This window comes from Triticum aestivum, chromosome 5A (genome assembly GCF_018294505.1).
Source record: "Triticum aestivum cultivar Chinese Spring chromosome 5A, IWGSC CS RefSeq v2.1, whole genome shotgun sequence".
In the NCBI taxonomy this organism is placed as follows: Eukaryota; Viridiplantae; Streptophyta; class Magnoliopsida; order Poales; family Poaceae; genus Triticum; species Triticum aestivum.
Window position 1 is genome coordinate 671,522,924 of NC_057806.1, and position 14,768 is coordinate 671,537,691.

Consider the following 14,768-nt stretch of genomic DNA (forward strand, 5'->3'; position numbering starts at 1 on the left):
AGTGGAGTAATAGTAGTAGATGCAGAATCGTTTCGGTCTACTTGTCTCGGACATGATGCCTATATACATGATCATACCTAGATATTCTCATAACTATGCTCAATTCTATCAATTGCTCAACAGTAATTTGTTCACCCACCATAGAATACTTATGCTCTTGAGAGCCACTAGTGAAACCTATGGCCCCCGGGTCTCTTTCTCATCATATCAATCTCCATCACTTTACTATTGCTTTACTTTTACTTTATTTACTTTGCATCTCTATACCAAAAATACCAAAAAAATTATTATTTATCATCTCTATCAGATCTCACTTTCGTAAGTGACCGTGAAGGGATTGACAACCCCTAAGCACGTTGGTTGCGTTGAGCTATTGTTTTTGTGTAGGTACGAGGGACTCGAGCGTAGCCTCCTACTGGATTGATACCTTGGTTCTCAAAAACTGAGGGAAATACTTACGCTACTTTGCTGCATCATCCCTTCCTCTTCGGGGAAATCCAACGCAGTGCTCAAGAGGTAGCAATGTTGGTGTACTCTCCACTAAGGGTACCGCTGCAACAAACTCATCAACCACTGGATCATCAGCAATGGCAAAATCCAAAGGAGGAAGCGATCTCTCAAGCACGTCATCACGCTCCACCCGATCGCTCCACAATCGGGGAGGAGCGGAGGCAGGCTCGAAGGACCCAAATCTCAGCGAGTTCATGGGAGCAGCCGTCGATGGTGCAGTCTCTTTCCTAGATGCCGACGCATCAGAACCCGGGATGTTAGATGCCTCGCGCCCATGGTCATCCCCGCGCACCTCCTTATTACCCGATCCATCATCCTTATGGAGCATATCAACATCATTCATAGCCATGGCCCCAGAGAAGAGCTCGGTGTCCTCGAACTCAATCTCGAGGTTATAAATCATGCCTCTGTGAACCCACTAAATGACATCTGGCACGTACTCAATGTCTAGGATACTGACAAGCAATCTGGCCACCCCGTTGGCTCTGGTGAAGGCCATATCCACCCTCTCAGTCTTCCCAACCAGCGCCCCCAAACTAGCCGCCACTCGAACATCATTCAGCGGCTTAGAAGGTACCCCCGAGAATCGTAGCCAAACCTAAGTTAGCGGTTTACCCTTCGGTTCAACCCTCTTCCACTCATGAAACTCGAGGGTGCACTGAGTGCCGGGAACTCTGCACAACCCAAAACTCAGAAGCCTCTCCAAGTCCTCAGTCGATGGGAAGTCAACCTTGTACATATTATCCTCGAGCCTAATAAGTTCCCATTGATGGTTACCTGGAGCTAGCTCATTTAGCCTGTGCAGGATTTGTGCATCTATCAATACGCCGTGGGTCACTTTCACTATCCCCGTGGTCGCATTCTGGGGCACATCAGGCACGTCCAAAGCACTGGGAGACTCGAAAAACATCAACTCCGCGCAACAAACGCCATAAAGGGTCACATCCGGCATTGGTGCACTCAAAAGCGGGCACTCTCCCGTAACATGGACCGGTTTGGAACAAGTGTCACAAAGTTCAGCCTTACATCAGCAATGAAATGCCCCTGCTCACCCCAGCAATAGCAAAGCATTTTCTCTTTCTTACGAGCCCATTTGCTAGCTCTCTCACCGCCTGGCTTATCGGAAACACCGACAGCACCCGTCACCACCGGTTCAAGCACGGGCACAGCTGCAGTAGCCAATGCCGAGACCACAGCCAAGACCTGTCCAGACAACGCGGGTGTCTGTGCCGCACCCGCCTCTGAGGACACTGTCTGCTCAGCAACCTCGGACACAATAGTAGTGAAAGTTGGTGGGGGCTGACGGTAGTGGTTCCTGCCACCGCGACCAGTACGATTACCTGTATAACCACCTCTCTGCCGGTAGTCCAGGCCAGTTACCCCCTCAACAAAACCTCCTGGAGGGCCGTAAAATGGACGCTCCGTCGATCCATTGCTCTGCCAAGCATAGCCACGACCACCGCCCGACGACGACGATCCGCGATGCTGACCCTCGCCATAGGTGCCATATCCGTCATCTCCCCATTGACCCCGGGCGGATTGCGACCAGCCGGACCAGTATCTCTGCCCGGGGACGCCAGGAAACGATGATAGCCTGCGCCACCACCGCCACCACCACGGCGTGCCGACGGCCTACCCATGGAGGGAGCATGATCCGCAAGCTCCGAGTTCTCCGGACCCGCTCGGTTCGGATGCGGCTGCGCCACGACATGTGGCGGAAGGGCGCCCTTGGGTTTCGGCGCCGGTGGCGTCACTTGGTTAGCCCCTGTTCTATCTCCCTTCATCTAAGCACGAAATTAGTTTCGGTGACTAAAGATATCTGTAACTTGCACTTACTCTTTCTTCACTTTCTGATCCATACTTGTACGAAGGGCGTGTGTGATACACATCTAAAACTATCCGTATGATAATTGAACTCTAATAACTCTGCAAGCATATGAGATTTTACCTGGTTGGTTGTTTCTGATGACTCTGCAGGCATATGAGGTTTGTGCTACTAGGTTGTTCTCATGCATTTTGGAGGACTTCACTACTAAGTCTGAGATCTGCGAATGAAGCAAATTTTAGGGAAACTAGCATGATCGATTGCCATCAACAAAACTGTCATACAATTTCTAGCCACTTGGATTTTTATACTAGCAACAAATCATGATTTATAAGGAGGAAACAGGATGAGGACAGACATGGCCTGATGCTGCAATAGGAGATGCCTAGGTACTTGTGACTGGATGTGTTTGCAAGATATACTTTTAAGTGCATGTGGAAAGGCTGTTGTTTATGCTATGTACAGTTGCGGGATGGCATTGTAAAAATCTTCCGATCTCTAGTAAAGGGGAGTTGGTTCCGTCGCCTTCCCTCCCCTTATGGTTTCCTATTGGTTTTTCTGGTAACCCCAATCGACGCCGCACAAATAAAAACCAACATAAACATAAACCAAATCGATACTTTCTCAAAACCACGTCATGCATTAACTCAATCAAATCAGATCAATCTTAACAAAATCTCAACTAAATCAAAACTTTTCTTGCCTTCCCCTACCCATACTCAAATCAAATTAAATGTTACTACCAAAATCTAGAATATGGTGGATGTAAGGTATATGTCGTACAATATTGATGTTCAGCCACTAGATTATGTATGCCTCGTTGTAACAACAGGCTTCTTGCTAGTGTATAGCAAACATGTTTTTATTGGGTCACATATTGTTGTTCGTTTTATTTCTTGACATGTAGATTCAATGCGGATGATGACATGCGGTCCCCAATATTACAATGATAGGGTATCACTTTATTTCTTGGCGACCAATGTGTACTCATTTAGTTTAGTCGGTGTTGAATATATATTATTTGTATGGTCAATTAATATTGCATAGTTGGCTGCAATTTTAAAATATTTCACCCCATCTTCAATTAATTCATTATGATACGCTTTGCATTATAGAAACAATCTACACAAATATCATTGAAATTATTAAACAATCTAGAAAGAGATTTACACATTTATTAAAATAAATATTGCACTTTAATTGGCATTACAGAAACAATCTACACAAATATCATATTATTTAATTGAAATTAAAGAAAGCTATATGACAAGTCTATAAATAGTTCTCAATGCATATAGTGATCTTCATCTTTTCACACACATCAAAATGTTTAGACATACTCTGCTTCTAGGAGCAATTGCTCTATGTTTACTTTGCCATGCACTTCATATTGAAGGTGATCGATTACGTTCTACTATCCAAGAGGTAATCATGTCATGTGTTGTATTACTGTACTGTAGGGTTATTATCATGTGCTGTAAGGAGGGACCAGTATTTCTTCATTTTCATAGATCATGTTATTATATTGTTGGATTGTATAAAACTCAAGGAGATGGTTTTGGGGTCATTATTTTCTTTGAGCTAGGGAGTGGTGCCAGATTGATCTATAAAGAATTCAGATCCTAAGGACTAGTAATCATACATCAAGATGTTGCTTGGCTCCCATCTAAACCAACGCAAGGTGTTTGTGTGGATACTATCTTTTTGAAACTGTGGATACTACTAATTAATTAGACACGGGATTTCGAAAATGGAACTCAGTCGACTGAGATCTAACCAAGTCTCAGTCGATCTTGTAGCATTTTGTCACATCGTTCGCAACATTTCTTCCTACCGTTTGCAGCATCGGTCTTGCTGGTTGTAGCATGTCAGCCCTCGTATCTGTAGCATGTCATCTCACTGGCCGTAATATCCTCCATTGACGGTTGTACCATTTTAGTCAGAACAGTCGTAGCATGTGTTGTCGTTGATTGCAGTATTGTTGCAACATTTTTCGGCGCCGATTGTAGCTAGCCTTGCCGCTCGTAGCAAAACAACTATGCTAACGTCACTGCTCAGACGGCTGACTTCTAGACAGACCCTTTCAAAAAATTAGTTTTTGGAGGAATTTTAGGAAAACTTGGTTTTGGTTAGTTTTTGTGTTAAATAAGTGTACCTAATTCCTTGTCTGGGTACGGAAAATAGGAAGGCGATGATGCAATTCCTTGGTTGGGCCGCACTGAAATATCATATTTCGGTTGCTAAAAAAAATTCACCTTTTCATGGTCGCTGCTCAATATTCTTGGCTCGTCCCAAACTGTTCTCTTGTATTGATCCATCCCTTCTAGCACTTCCTGTCAATCTCCCACCTCGAGTTTCCATGCCTGAGCGAGCTCGTGGGCTTCGTTGGTGCATCTCGTGTACGAGGTCGTAAAATGGAGGTGGTCTAACGAGTATAGCAGCATAGCAGCCAAAATGGATCGAGTCCTTCACAAGCGATGGTGCTCCTGCGCACTGCCCACACAATGTCTTTGTCAAGCTCCCCCGTCATCGAAGATGCCCACGGTGATGGTGGTGGCCTTGTCGCCGACGCCCGCCGATGCAGTTGCACGGCCAGCACGTCAATGCGTTCTTGTCGCTACCAGCGGAGGTGGCCAAGGCGATGACATCGGATCTCTTCGTGGCTTCGTGCTCCTGTCCCTGCCACCGAGCGCCTAGTGCTCGGGTTGGCGTTGCTGGCGAGCTCACCAAAACGGGGATATCGGCTTCATTAGTCTCCTGTAATCTAGGCTATGGCAAACTGGTTTCTGTAAATCTCGGCTTTAGTTATCCACGATTGAGGTAGATTATCCTAACCAGATTTGAGATTGTTACACCAAAAATCCTGTTCAAGGGGAACCGTCCCTCTAATCGTGGTAGTAGATTCGATATTAGGGCAACCACTTTTTTTTAGAATCATTAGGGCAACCACTTTTATTGTCGTGGAGGTGGCAATTGTAGAGCCCATGCGCTAGTTTTGGATCTTAGTCCATTCTCATCGGATCAAGTTGTAAAGCACCAATAACTATACTACCAGAGCTTCTTATTGCCATCATCATATTTTGCATTTTGCTCTGGTCGTTATCATTACCAAGCCTTCTTGCAAGTGATAGGTGTGGACAATGTGACGGCCCTTAATACCTTATTTAGGCTACATTAGTGTGGGCTAGTTAGAATGCATTAATACGCTTGTGGGTCAAGCTTGTTGGTCTTCGCGTGGGCAAGGTGGACTTTCACCATTTTTGGTCTTCACTACTCCTATACATTTATTTTTCATCTTGACCCAATGCTTCCAAACTATACAACATGGTGGTTCATAATAGCCATAACACAAAGATGGATCATTGAGTTAAAAGTATGGAATGTTAACGGAAGTAACCACAACAAAGCACATGTCTATTTGGGAAGACCAAGCTTGGGAGGTGTGTGGAATTTTTTATTTTCAAAGACCCATCAATTGTTTGCACGCCTTTTATGATTGCTGAATTCCACCAAAATATGGTATTGAAATAATAAATGCATTATCTTATAGTGTGCCCTTAAAGGGCTTTTGGTGGAAATCGTATATTGTTAAATATTTTTCTTTGTACGGAATTAAGATTGATTTTCTTCAGGTCCTTGATTCTACATTGGTTGCTTAATTAGTATGATTTATTTCCTTCTTAACATGTACTTATCATTTTAGTTGAAGGAGGATGGTCAAACCAAAAGAATTCTTACAAGTTTGAAGTCAAACTCCATTGAAATGACAGCTTTTGGAGAAGATTCAAGTTCATGGGGTCAACCATATGTGAGCTACACTTTCTGATCTTCACTTAATTATTTTACTTATGTGCTGTACCTACAGTTAACCAGTAAATAACTTTGAAGTGCAATGACAACAATAGTACTTTAAATCTACAGGAACCATATTGTATTGCTGAAAAGTCTATAGTTATAACTTCCCCCTCTTTTATAAGATATCATGAAAGTTGCCAAGCGGTAAAAGAAATCTGAGAAAAGATAGAGCATGCAAGGTTTTAATTCGAAGAAACTATTCAGAATCGAACAAGTATTATGTTGCTTCTGTCACTTCTATTCGTGTATATGCACTCACACATTTCAATGTAAGGCCGGTTCAAAAAAACATTTCAATGTATGACCAAACAATATGTAATTGAAGAATATTTTTTCTCTAATAAGTCCATGTTCCTTCATAACAAATAGTTCCCACGAGTTTTGGAACTGCTCCAGATTTAAGCATTCTATATTTGTAAAATGTTACAATTGCATGTTCTGCTCATCTTTTTGTCAAGCTTTCATGTGTTGTTTATTTTGGGTGCTTTCACTGTACAGTATGCGGTGCACCAAACAACTTCTGGAGGTCCTGGCGACAGTTACTATGGCTTACATGTCACCACGGATGTGTATAGCCACAATCTAAAACCCGGCCAACAGACTTCGACTGCAATTTGGGTTAATCATGTTGGAGATGGTGTTAAATCAAGCTTAAATACAATTAGTATTGGCTGGCATGTATGTATCATTTTCCCCTTTTAATTTGGACATAACTTTTCAATTTCTGTTGAAACTAGTCAATTTCTGCATGCATGGTAATACAATAACCATGTGACACAACGGCTCATGCCAAGTTGGGGAGCTTAAAAGAACTCATTAAACCTGATTAAAATGTTCATCCAAAAATATATATAATTTTGAAGATGATTTATGGGCTAAGTTTACACCCCTTATTAAGTGAGGAGTGATGTAAATGTTTTCCAACATTTTGTGTTATACATCACAAGGAAAAAAACAAAGGACCATTTGTGGACCATCAAGGAACTATTTGCAAAGCTACATATGCAAAAGTGGAGAAAATCAATACCACTTCATTTTTGAGGGTTGTGTTGTCTCATCTTTCCTGTCCTCAACCTTTGTGCATCGAGGCATTGCATTTCTCTCACTTGCACCCTTGGTTTTACAGATCTATCCAGAGCACTATGGAGACTCACATCCACACTTCTATACTGACTGGACGGTGATGTGTTTATGATTTGCTAAAATATATATCTTACTCTGAGGGGAAACATATAGATAAGGTTCCTGACATCTAAGTGAACATATATGCAACAGAGAGATGGATATGCTCAAACTGGATGCTTAAACATGGACTGCCCTGGCTTCATAAGGGTGAATGGTGCTGTTATAGCCCCTGGCGATGTTATACATCCAGTTTCTGGTGTCCCTGGTGGACGTGTACAGAATATCACACTCAGACTGCATAAGGTAGGAGTTGCATCTTTCTTGAAATATTTTACCATTATGTTATGTTCATGACAATGCTTTACTCCTTAAGTCACACTACAATGGCTCAAAATGGTGTATCCATTTTGTATAATTTGCAAATATCTTAGTCCTCGCATATAGTCGGGTTTCTAGTCCTTAAATATAAGTACCTGGATTATTTACCTAACCAAATCCTAATTAATGGTAGGACAAAACAAGCGGAGATTGGTGGGTATACTACGGCTTGAACGGCATCCCCACGGGGGTGGGATACTTCCCAAGGTCGTTGTTCACCTATTTGGCAGAAAAGGCAAACCATGTGGCTTTCGGTGCCTTCGTGGATGCTGAGAAGGCGCTTCCAACTCCTCCAATGGGTAGTGGTGTCCTCCCAAATGGTGGCAAGGGTCATGCGGCATCTTTCACCAACCTTCAACTCATTGATAAGGATGGGAATAGCAGCCCCATAAAAGCAAACCTGCCCGAGTTAATTACCATGGCCAAATGCCATTCTATTACACATATTGACCACAGCCAATGCCTTTATGGTGGGCCAGGAGGTTGCGTGTGATTAGATGTAACATTATTTGTTTGAGCTTAGTCTCTTTCAAACTCTTTGTTACTTAATAAATCATATGGGTGACATAAATTATGAAGAGAATAAATGTCCACTACTTTTACATCATGTTAATCGGGTCGATGGAGCCATCCTGTGTCTCCACTAGCAGGCAAAGGTGCGGCGGCACGCGGCGCCCATCGAGAAGCCCATGTGTGTTTTTGTCGTCAAGCAAAGGGAAAGGGAGTTGGTGTTTTCTATGTTTGGATTCTGCAATCTTGGTGTATAGCTAGGTGATAGCTTTGCCTTTCGGGTTTAGTTAAACGGGGACGTTTATTTGTTAGACACTTGTACTACCTCCGTCTCGGTGAATAAGTCATTCGCGTAGTTCTAGGTCGAGGATTTAACTATTTAAATGTGTATTATATGTGACAAAAAATATATATTTAGAAACTACATCCGTGTAGAAATCTAATGATATACTTTCCATTACATATAACATATATTTAATTGCTCAAATCGATGACCTAGAACTACGCGAATGAATGACTTATTCACCTAGACGGAGGTAGTATAATGGTTTTGCTGCGTTGTTGAATGCATAGGGCTGTGTTAGATTGGAAATGTAGAAAGAAAATCGGGAAGTCCAACACATGGCTGGGCTTTAATTCGAATGTGGCCTTATATATTTTCGTTAGATTGCCACTTTGGACCTCTTTTTTTCAGTGCAAGAATAAAGTTCCAAATATTTTTAACTGGACCTATAGAGCGAAAAAAGGGAAAGAAAAGAGTAACGGTTAGCAAAATTGTGGAGCACGTCGAACGATAATTTCACTTTCACGCTTTGCACTAATCAAATTAGCTGAAATGGCAAAAGAAAAACTAAGAAGCCCAAGGTATAGTTGGGCCCAAATTCAGACATCGGGTTATATGTCTTGGCTCAGCCGAAAATCATAGGAATGGAAAAAAATGTTTTCTTTCAATCTTTTAATTGAGATAACAGTGAAAAAGAAAAAGAAATCTATTGCGTCCGAAATGTTTTTGTTAGACCGGAGAGGCAAAAGGATGCAAATAAAGTGATGTCTAACAGAGTAGTGATCGGTAAAACTGTGAGTTAGGTTGGACAACTATCCCACGCATACGTTTCACAACAATCAATCTACCCGAGATGAAAAGAGAAAAACCGAAGAGTTCAATATACAGCCCGACCACAATTTAAACATGAGTTCATGTATTTTTCCTAGACAGAAAAGACAGATGAACGAACACAAACTAAAATAGACTGGCACACAAAGATTACTCCCTCTGTACCGGTGCGTAAGTCATTTTATGTTGTGCACTGCATCCAAGGCAGAGGGGAAAAACGAGAGAACTTAACCTTCAGTTGCTAATTAATAGCATTGCATGTAATGAACTGGCCACTGCATGCCCTTCTATGTAGTCTCAAGTCATTAAAAACATACACGCCCCACGTCTCTTATTGGTTAATCCTTTATTCATGTCAAAAAATAAGAAACGGGGTAAAAGTTAATGAACCGCGTCTAAGTGTTTTGAGATTATTTGGTTTTCGTAAGATGGCTTATGCACTGGTACGGAGGGAGTAGGGTAGAGAAAAAGAAAGAACATCTTGCCTCCCCCCCCCCCTGACCACCGCGTCGCCTCTCCCTGTGTCACAGGGGAACCCTAGATGAGCCGCCACCGACCCTAGATCCAGCCCTCCCTAGCGCCGCCGCCACCGGAGGGGATGCCAGCGAAGTCAGTGTGTGCCCAGTGTAGGTGGTGGCAGGGCGTTCCTGCTCTTGTGGTATCGTTGCGCGGGGTCTTGCCTCCTGACAGTGTGGGCGTGCTCCTCTCTGGAAGCATCCTCTCCCGGCGACGAGTGCTCCTTCGTCAGGCGGCGGCGTCACCCTTCTCCGACGCTCTCGTCCTCGGCGGTGCCACCCTCTAGCTCCACGCGAGACATGCGGCAAATCTGACCATGGGGACCGCTGCGAAGGGCTTCAGCGAGCGTCCACATGACTTGTCGCATGCTGGCCATGGTCGTGTGCCCTAGCCGCTGTTGTGGTGTAAAGACGGCTGCTCCACGGGCTAGTGCTCCAAGTGGGCCCAATTTGGGCCCAGACGTCCTGCAGCTGTTTCGTTTGGTGGTGGTGTTCTTCGGCAGTGCGGCAGCATATGGTGGATCTCGCTATAGCTGCTCCAATCCCGACTATGGCCCCGGTATTGTGGAACCCGCACCCTTTCTGGATTCCTTTCTCGCTGGCACGCTTGGCGGCTCCGACCTGTTTGGACTAGATCTATGTCCACTAGTAGAAAATGGGTCAAATGTGAAGCACATTAGTGTCGGTTTGATTTTGAGCCGGCACTAATGTGTGCATTAGTGCCGGTTCCAACGGCTAGTCGGCCGCTCTCATTAGTACCGGTTCGTGGCGAACCTTTAGCACCGGTTCGTGCCACAAACCGGTACTAAAGTGAGTGGTGGCAGGATGTTGTCAGCCTGGGGCCCCTCCAGCACCTTTAGTACCGGTTCGTATCACGAACCGGTACTAAAGGTCGTCCTACATAAACCCTTCGTCCACCCGAGCTCGCTCTGTTCTTCCCCTTTCCTCTCTCCCCTCTGTTCTTCCCCTCTTCCTCTCAAGCTCATCACACATTTTGCCCAAAATTTGTCAAGATTTGAAGGCCCTCATCCATTCAAATGATCACAAAGGTTAGCAACTTCGTCCTTTAATCTCTCGTTGCTAGATTAGCTCTTGCAATGCTTTATATAGTGATTGATTTGTGAGTTTAGTAATTTGGGAGGAATTATATATATATATATATATATATGTGTGTGTGTGTGTGTGTGTGTGTGTGTGTGTGTGTGTGTGTGTGTGTGTGTGTGTGTATGTGTGTGTGCGCGCTAGTATTTGATTTATGTGCAATTTGAGGTCAAAATAACACTTAGTTTGCATATGTAGGTGTGGTTTACTTAGTGCCTTCTAAATCTCCGTCGTAACCACCGTCGATCGTCTGCAACGTCCCGTCGCCGGCACCACCTTGTGGTGAGCCTCTTGTTCATGAATGTTTTATATAAAAAATTGATGTTTGTGTGATTTGGATATATAGTTACTCGTATAATTATCTTACCCGTATGTTGTTTGTTATACATAGTGCCATGGTTTTGATATTCGTCCCGTCGGCCCTCGTCCGGGTTGTGATTCGGATATGGTATATTCTCTTTTAAAACTATTTGTTGCATTTCGTCTTTTTGACAAATTATGCCCATCAAGTTGACATAGATATTTGTATGTAGGAGGTATGTGAACCGGAAATTCCAACCGACCCTATTGTTGAGAGCTTAAATTTAGTTGAAAGAGAAAACGAGGATTTGAAGGAAAAATTGAAAAGAATTGAGGGGGAGAAGATGGAATTGGAGTTGCATGTTGCCGATGGCATCGATGATCACAAGATTAAGATGGAGAAAATGCGCTTGAAGATTAGAAAGATTAGAAAATATGCCATTCATAGTGAGGCTTGGTATCATTATGCTATTGGATCAATTGTTACCTTAGTTGCGATCTTGATTGCATTTGTTGTTGCATTTAAATTCTTTAGCTAGAGAGTTATTTGTTTGTTGCATTTAAGTGTTGTATGAACTTTATGTATGAACTTGTATTAATTTGGTCTTTTCAATGTTGTGTAATGAAGATGAGCCGACAATGAATGTACGATGACCGATGCTTTCCCGAGTTCATTAATGGCCTACGAACTTTTCTGCTTGCGGCTGAGGCAAACAAGCGGGCGGATGGTTTTATACCTTGTCCATGTGCTGCATGTAAGAAAGATAAAAATTACTCTAAGTCAAGAACCATTCACGTCCACCTATTTCAGTCCGGTTTCATGCCCCACTATAATGTTTGGACCAAGCACGAAGAAAGAGGGGTTATGATGGAAGACAATGAAGAAGAAGAGGACGACGACAGCTATCCTGGCCATGATGTGTTCCTTGAATACGATGGTACAACAATGGGGGAGGAAGCTAAGCCGGCAATGCGGGAAGAAGCTCAAGAAGAGGCATGAGATGAGCCCTCTAATGATCTAGGTCGGGCCATTGCCGATGCAAAGAGAAATTGCGCAAGTGATTTGGAGAAGAAGAAGTTACAGCGCATGTTAGAGAATCACAAAAAATTGTTGTACCTAAATTGCGAAACTGACAAGAAAAAATTGGGCACCACACTGGAATTGCTGCAATGGAATGCAGATAATGGTGTATCTGACAAGGGATTTGGAAAGTTGCTGGTAATGATAAAGAATATGCTTCCAAAGGACAACGAACTGCCCGAGAGTACGTACGAAGCAAAGAAGGTTGTCTTCCCTCTAGGGTTAGAGGTGCAGAAGATACATGCATGCCCTAATGACTGCATTCTCTACCGCGGTGATCAGTACGAGGATTTGAACGCTTGTCCGGTATGCGGTGCATTACGCTATAAGATCAGTCGCGATGATCCTGGTGATGTCGAGGGCAAGCGCCCCAGGAAGAAGATTCCTGCCAAGGTGATGTGGTATGCTCCTATAATACCACGGTTGAAACGTTTGTTCCAAAACAAAGAGCATGCCAAGGTGATGCGATGGCACAGAGAATACCGTAAGGAATACGGAAAGTTGAGAGTACCCGCTGACGGGTCGCAGTGGAGAAAAATTGAGAGAAAGTACGGGAAGGAGTTTTCAGGTGACGCAAGGAACGTATGGTTTGGTCTAAGCGCAGATGGCATTAATTCTTTTGGGGAGCAGAGTAGCAACCATAGCACCTGGCCTGTGACTCTATGTTTGTATAACCTTCCTTCTTGGTTGTGCATGAAGCGGAAGTTCATTATGATGTCAGTGCTCATCCAAGGCCCTAAGCAACCCGGCAACGACATTGATGTGTACCTAAGGCCATTAGTTGAAGAACTCTTACAATTGTGGAATGGAACAGGTGTACATGCATGGGATGAGCACACGGGGGAAGAATTTGACCTAAAGGCGTTGCTATTCGTGACCATCAATGATTGGCCTGCTCTTAGTAACCTTTCGGGACAGACAAACAAGGGATACTACGCATGCACACACTGTTTGGATGATACCGACAGTATATATTTGGATAATTGTAGGAAGAATGTGTACCTGGGACATCGTCGATTTCTTTCGAGCAGGCATCCCGTAAGAAAGAAAGGCAAGCATTTCAAAGGTGAGGCGGATCACCGGACGAAGCCTCGCCACCGTACTGGTGCTGATGTACATGATATGGTCAAGGATTTGAAGGTAGTCTTTGGAAAGGGTCCTCGCGGACAACCTGTTCCGAATGACGTTGACGGACGTGCACCCATGTGAAAGAAGAAATCTATATTCAGGGACCTGCCCTGTTGGAAAGACCTAGAGGTACGCTCCGCAAACGACGTGATGCACGTGACGAAGAATCTTTGTGTGACCCTGCTTGGCTTCTTGGGCGTGTATGGGAAGACAAAAGATACACCTGAGGCATGGGAGGACCAGCAATGTATGCACGGAAAAGATGGCATACATCAGGGTCATGCCAGCTACGCTCTTACCATAGAAGAGAAGGAAATCTTCTTTGAATGCCTGCTCGGTATTAGGGTACCGTCTGGCTTCTCGACGAATATAAAGGGAATAATAAACATGGCAGAGAAAAAGCTCCAGAACCTAAAGTCTCATGACTGCCACGTGATTATGACGCAACTGCTTTCGGTTGCATTGAGGGGCTTCTACCGGATAACGTTCGACTAGCCATTGTGAAGCTATGTGCATTCCTCAATGCAATCTCTCAGAAGATAATCGATCCAGAAATCATACCAAGGTTAGAGAACGATTTGGTGCAATGTCTTGCCAGTTTTGAGTTGGTGTTCCCACCATCCTTCTTCAACATCATGACGCACATCCTAGTTCACCTATGCGAAGAGATTAACGTTTTGGGTCCTGTATTTCTACACAATATGTTCCCCTTTGAGAGGTTCATGGGAGTCTTAAAGAAATATGTTCATAACCATCCTAGGCCAGAAGGAAGCATCTCCAAGGGCCATGAAAATGAGGAGGTCATTGAGTTTTGTATTGACTTTATTCCTGACCTTAAGCCGATTGGTGTTCCTGAATCGCGGCATAAGGGCAGACTGAATGGAAAAGGCACGCTAGGAGGGAATCAAATAATATATATGGACGGACATTCTCTCACTGAAGCACACTACACAGTTCTACAGAATTCCGCCTTGGTGGCTCCGTATATGGATGAACACAAGAATTTTCTACGCTCCAAACACCCGGAGCGGTCTGATGACTGGATTACACGTGAACAAACCAGGAGTTTCGCCGGCTGGTTGCAGACACGTACCATGCATGATGCCTCTATTGAAGATGACATGTACTCGCTGTCACAGTTACCATCTTCTAATATAATGACTTTCAAAGGGTACGAGATAAATGGTAATACATTTTACACGATCGCCCAAGATAATAAGGGAACCAACCAAAACAGTGGTGTCCGCTTTGATGCAACAACCAAGATGGGAAAGGAAACATATTATGGTTACATAGAGGACATATGGGAACTTTACTATGCACGTG

The 14,768-nt window shown here is 43.8% G+C and overlaps 1 protein-coding gene across 1 annotated transcript; it reads left to right on the forward strand.

The window, feature by feature from the left end:
- Positions 1 to 3,660: 3,660 nt before the first annotated feature.
- Positions 3,661 to 8,300, forward strand: LOC123108330 (uncharacterized). Its single transcript, XM_044530146.1, has 6 exons — positions 3,661 to 3,760; positions 6,039 to 6,143; positions 6,689 to 6,868; positions 7,317 to 7,370; positions 7,466 to 7,618; positions 7,827 to 8,300. The coding sequence occupies exons 1-6, from the start codon at positions 3,662 to 3,664 to the stop codon at positions 8,184 to 8,186; spliced, it is 951 nt and encodes a 316-aa protein (XP_044386081.1). The 5' UTR covers position 3,661; the 3' UTR covers positions 8,187 to 8,300.
- The last annotated feature ends 6,468 nt before the right edge of the window (positions 8,301 to 14,768 follow it).

Excerpts from the sequence above, each read along its gene's own strand:
- LOC123108330 (XM_044530146.1), top strand. The coding sequence starts at position 3,662 with ATGTTTAGACATACTCTGCTTCTAGGAGCAATTGCTCTATGTTTACTT. Across the intron at positions 6,144-6,688 it reads GTTCATGGGGTCAACCATAT|TATGCGGTGCACCAAACAAC; the intron begins GTGAGCTACACT and ends TTCACTGTACAG. Across the intron at positions 7,371-7,465 it reads ACTTCTATACTGACTGGACG|AGAGATGGATATGCTCAAAC; the intron begins GTGATGTGTTTA and ends TATATGCAACAG.